We start from the raw sequence: 5,515 nt of genomic DNA, 5'->3' as shown, positions 1-5,515 counted from the left end.
CCTGCTGAAGCGTGTCAAAGCATGCTACAATCAGGTTCTGAGAACTGGGATGTCACTGTGGGCTTGAACCATGTGAATTAGATTCCTTTCACTTCCCTCACTGTAAAAGTAGAGTTTTTAGAACAGATAACATGAGACGGCTAAATCGAATTTCTGTGGAACTTGCCAGAAAAAAAAGCTCGATGTCCTTATTTCACTTGGCCCAGAGTGGGACTGTTGCTGCAGTGTTCAAAACTGGTTCTTCCAGTTTTTTTCCAAGTAGTTGCAAAGTTTCAGTGTACGAAATGTATCTGAAGAGTTGTAGCATAGCAGTTATTCATGGGAACACATAAATACTTAAAAATGATTCTAATTATGATTATGTATGTGTTAAGTCAGTGTTCTCCCTAGTTTTGGATTTTTTTCCCTTTATTTAACAGCACCTGTAATAATAGCGGTAACACTTAAAGGGAAATGAGGGCAGTTTAGATTTTAATCAGAGACCCAGAAACATTTCCTATGTTGTCATTATGTTTTCTATATTTAATGAGAGGGCAAGGCTTTGTGATGAAATAAGAAAAATTCAGTTGATATCATCCATTTATATTTGTTGGTTCATCACTAACACAACATGAACCTTGAACTATAATCACGACTACCGATGTCATATATTGAGATTCACAGAATACAATGAAATGTGATAAAGATCTCTGCACCAGCTCATCTGAAGCGGCACACATCTGCATGTATTCTGTATGTGTTCACGCGCACACACTATCTGTGCAAATGTGCAAGAGTGAGCAAGAGAGAAGAAGAGAGAGGGAATGTAAGGGGGAGAGACAGTTCAGGCTAAGACCAACCCCCGAAGCTGATGCATGTTTCAGCTAAGGTCGCACTTCACTCCCTCTGCCTCGTCAGTTTGACTGTGACTTACTTGGTGTGCTTGTCTGGATTCTGATGACTGAACAGCAAATGAAGTGCAGGATAAAAGTAATACTACAACATTTCCCAGGTAATTTCTTTCGTTCTTTCTTTGTGTTTCCCATGTCTGATTCAAAATTTGACAATATTGTTACCATTTTTTCTTTAGACACTTTGTTTTAGTTGAAGTTGAAGTTAAGGCTTGTTTATACAGTTTAGAACACAGGCTTTATATTTTCCTGATTTGCGTAAAAATGTATTTGTAACATCTTAACCTTGCTTTTTTTTTTTTTTTTTGTATTTTTTATCACTGTCATACCAGGGATAAGCAAGGATGCCAAAATATCTTAACTAACATTTATAGATATTTCTCTCTAAGTGATATACAGGGGAAAAAAAACATTTTTCCAGGAAGTTTGAAATCTTTGAAAGAAAAAAAGTGCTTTAGTTATCGCATACAAATGCTCATAGTGACATCATTTGACACAGAAATCCTGGTATGCTTTTATAATCTTCATTCATACTTTTCTACATTATGTAAATCATGACTGTACAATGGAGAGAGCCGACACACAGACACTATGCTCATGTTGCATTCATTTCCCAAATTCTTGCCAGTGAGCTAAATGAGTTCAAGCCTCCAGAACATTTGTTAAATGTTAACACATGACTCAAGAAAAAGGGGGGAAAAATCCTTCACACAAAAAGAGACTGAAAAGAATGTAAACTTAATCACCCCTGACTGTATCCAGCCTAATGGCTAAATCCATCAGTGTATTTATATTGGAATTGGCCAATGGCGTAAACTTCAGACGTGCTGTTTCTGTATTAAACTTTGAGGGTTTAAAGTAGATTTGCATATGTGAAGTTAGCTTCAAACACACGTCATGTACACAATGAAAATGAGCTGCATGTGTGTCAAATCAAACGCACACAGTGTGATGGTTCTTGTCTAACAACCTTAGAGTAACTGGCATTTAGTTTATACACAGCTGCAAAACCTAAATGTCCGTCTGACATTAAATTTACCCCTCTGCTCTCTGCATCTTATTCAGCCCAGCACACACAAACAGCAATAGTTACTTTCTCTCATCTGTTTTAGTGAATAACAAGAGGTCAAGCCTAAGTTAAATGAAATTGAATATGCATTCATACTTGCCTGTACATGTATCTGTCAGACGATGCAGCAATAGATTTCATATGTTCAGCCTACACTTTGGTTTCTTTGGATTCATCAGATTTGATGCGCTCAATCTTTTTGGGCCAAATGTCAGATTATGGAACCAGTAAATATCCACTTTAATATGTACATTTAAAACTGTGACAATTTTAAGCAGTTATTTTCAATTTCACTGATTCTGCATTTCATCTTGCCATCATTTTTATGCTCTATTCTCATGTCTTTTTGCAGTGCATGTCTAAGCTCTCTAACCAGGCAGAGCTCAAAACCACCCTCTGCTGGCAAAAAGGGGCAAAGAAAACATCTGAGGATCCTGGAGGATTACACTGTATATGCTGCATGTAATCCCTCTATGTATTGAAAGGGCTCTGGCATTTTCTGTGAGAGTGGGTATCCATTTGATAAATTCTTCACCACTCCTACTACTGAAAGCATATCATCAAAGATGACTTTGTAGCTACTGAGTGCACACAGAATAGAAGAAAAGCAACATCAGGCATGGAGGCTTTAAATTCTTCCAGTAGAGTGACTTCAGCTTCACCCCCCACCTCCACTACTCCCTCATGTTCATGCTACCTGCAGTTCTTCTGTGAATACCAGGACAAATCTGTCATTGAAAAGCATTACAACTACACTGAGAAGCTGAGCAACCGTGATAGGCTCAAACCTGAAAGCATTGCCTTACTGGTGGTGTGTGTCCTCATCATCCTGGAGAACACTGTGGTTCTGCTTGCCATTTGGAGGAATAAAAAGTTCCACCTGCCCATGTATTACCTGCTGGGAAACCTGACTCTGTCAGACTTGCTGGCTGGTATTGCCTACATGGTCAATATCCTCCTATCGGGAAAAAATACTTTAAAACTGACACCAGTGATGTGGTTCCTCCGGGAGGGAGGGGTCTTTATCACTCTGGCTGCCTCTATAATTAGTCTACTAGCCATTGCGATTGAACGCCATGTCACTATGGTGACCATGAGGCCGTATCATGGGGCAAAGCGGGGACGCATGTTGGCACTAATTGGTGCGAGCTGGGCCGTGGCAGGGTTTTTGGGAATCCTCCCAATATTGGGATGGAACTGCATCCGCAGACTGGACCAGTGTTCAACGGTGCTCCCGCTTTATGCCAAAAGCTACATTCTGTGCTGTGTGTCTGTTTTCAGCGCTGTGCTCTTGGCCATCGTGGTGCTTTATGTGCGTGTTTTCCGCATCGTCCGCACCAACACACAGCGCCAGCGGCTCGGCTTGTCAGGCAGCATAAGGAAGGGCTTAGCCAGGAAGTCAGAGAAGTACATTGCTCTCCTCAAGACAGTCACCATTGTCTTGGGAGTCTTCATCGCTTGTTGGCTGCCCCTTTTCATTCTCCTCCTGATAGATTTTTCCTGCCCCATCCGTGGATGCTCTGTGCTCTACAAGGCTGAGTACTTCCTGGGAGTAGCCATTATCAACTCGCTCCTCAACCCCATCATCTACACACTGACCAGTAAGGACATGAGGAGGGCCATTCTGAGGCTCCTCTGTCGGCCGTGTCTAATGACGTCGGATGGGCAGGTGAAGAAGATTGGGATGCCATTCCTGGAGTGCAGTTTCAGTAAAACTGAGGTGGCCTCCCAGAAGTTAGAACCGGGTCTGGAGACCACCATTTCGTCTGGAAATGTCATCACCACTCCATCTACAATTAAAGCCCTATACCCCAAACTTTTCAAGTCATAAAGACTTTGACTGACTGTGTCCAAAATGTGTAAATGGGTTTCCCGCTCAATAGAGGATATGTAGCACATACACTATTGAGAAACAGTTCTGTGGGTTTTTTTTTCAAAGAGACAAAGAAAGGGGGGCGTATGAAAGACGATGACTCACCTTTGACAGTGTGGCGCAGTTATGGCAATATAACTGAATCACCGAATTTCATTTTGATGAAGCATACCAAACCAGAGAGCAAAGGATGTATTTCAAATGTGAACACGCAATGGTTTTTATGTATATGATGCTAGCAATATGTCTCCTTTATTAATTTGCACTGACATATGCAACCTTGGACTCAATTATTTTCCTGGGCTTCTGTATTTTGTGTGAAGCTTAGAAGGATGCTTCTGTAAACTCAAAGAGTGAAAGACTGAAAACTATGTACTTGCTGGAATAATATGGAGGCTAACGTTTCTCCTCTTGCAGTTTCTTAAGTGCCTTAAAGTCAGAATTAAAACTCCTAACAGTTACAGTGTGTAATCTGCAGACACCTGGATTTCGCTGGTTCGAAGACTGATTGTGTGCTAGATTTGCACGCGTAGATGTTTGGTTACACATATCTGTGTATGTGATGCAAAGGAATTAAGTTGACAGGAAAGAGGTGGCACCCTTCTTGAAATTACTGAATGCTGAATGCAAATAAAGTATGTGGGAGAGGAGGTGCGGAATTAAAACCCCCTGACAGTTTTGAAATGACAGATGGTTAACCTATCTGCGGTAGACGTGGAAAGTTGTTGGGGTCGTGTCCAGTTTTTTTGAAATGTCAGCCTGACATCTGCAGTAAAAACTGCTGCATTTACAAAATGTCAGCATACTTAGCATGGGATTAACTGAAAGATAATGTTACAAGTAATGTTTACTTTCCACTGGCTGACAGCTTAACTCCAACTGAAACCAAATCAGCTGCAGTTGCATCATGTCAAGGCTTTACATTGCAGCTTGTGAAGAAGACAACCTTAGGAAAACGTTCATTCAGCTGCATCACAATTTTTATGGATTAAAATATTTCTGCCTTTGTAAGTTACAGATCATTCTAATCTGGTATAAATTTACCGAGCAATTGTTTCAGTGCTTCCTTTCATCGTTCATCAAGTTAACAGAACATTTCAGTTAAAGGTACTGAATGATTTTTTTTCTTACGTCATTCAAGACTTTAATTGATTAAATGAGGTTGTGGGTTTTTTGTACTAAAATGTATGTAGTGAACTTGATGTATTTGTGAGCATATTTTATATATCTCTATTGTAAATTATATATATATTTTGTAACAAGAAAACGTTAGCAAAATTTGTGTTTCTTTTCATAAAAGAAATAAAGTGTTTCTCTAAAACATTCCAATGGGTTTTCAATTTATTTTCACTGTTAGTACCCTGCAGCATTCTTAAGTGCATCAGTGTGTATTACTGTGTTAGTGTAGCTGTGGTTAAGCGAAGAAGTATCGCAGGAAGTCAGCCTCCCTCATTTCACATCTGGTAATGGCATTGACCTATATACTTCAACTTTAGCCCGTCTCAGTATGGCTTAACCTCCACACAATGCCTCTTTTAAATAAATACTTCTTAACCAGTGGTTAAGAGTTACTATCACCTCACACTAATCTGGCCTCCACATTGCCAGTCATAGTTAACAGCCGTGTAATCTCTCTACATGTTATGTATCCAGTTAAGCTACAATGGAAAGATACTGATTGAT

At 40.0% G+C, this 5,515-nt stretch overlaps 1 protein-coding gene across 1 annotated transcript; it reads left to right on the top strand.

Moving 5' to 3' along the window:
• Positions 1–914: 914 nt before the first annotated feature.
• Positions 915–4,807, top strand: s1pr5b (sphingosine-1-phosphate receptor 5b). The gene is made up of 2 exons (XM_085356041.1): positions 915–991; positions 2,312–4,807. Exon 2 carries the CDS (start codon positions 2,579–2,581, stop codon positions 3,788–3,790), a length of 1,212 nt encoding a protein of 403 aa, XP_085212167.1. The 5' UTR covers positions 915–991; positions 2,312–2,578; the 3' UTR covers positions 3,791–4,807.
• The last annotated feature ends 708 nt before the right edge of the window (positions 4,808–5,515 follow it).

Source organism: Diplotaxodon limnothrissa, linkage group LG6 (assembly GCF_057381915.1).
Source record: "Diplotaxodon limnothrissa isolate DT_005_m linkage group LG6, D_limnothrissa_male_GT1.1, whole genome shotgun sequence".
Taxonomy (NCBI): domain Eukaryota; kingdom Metazoa; phylum Chordata; class Actinopteri; order Cichliformes; family Cichlidae; genus Diplotaxodon; species Diplotaxodon limnothrissa.
This window is presented reverse-complemented; position numbering and strand designations above follow the sequence as displayed.

Excerpts from the sequence above, each read along its gene's own strand:
- s1pr5b (XM_085356041.1), top strand. The coding sequence starts at position 2,579 with ATGGAGGCTTTAAATTCTTCCAGTAGAGTGACTTCAGCTTCACCCCCC.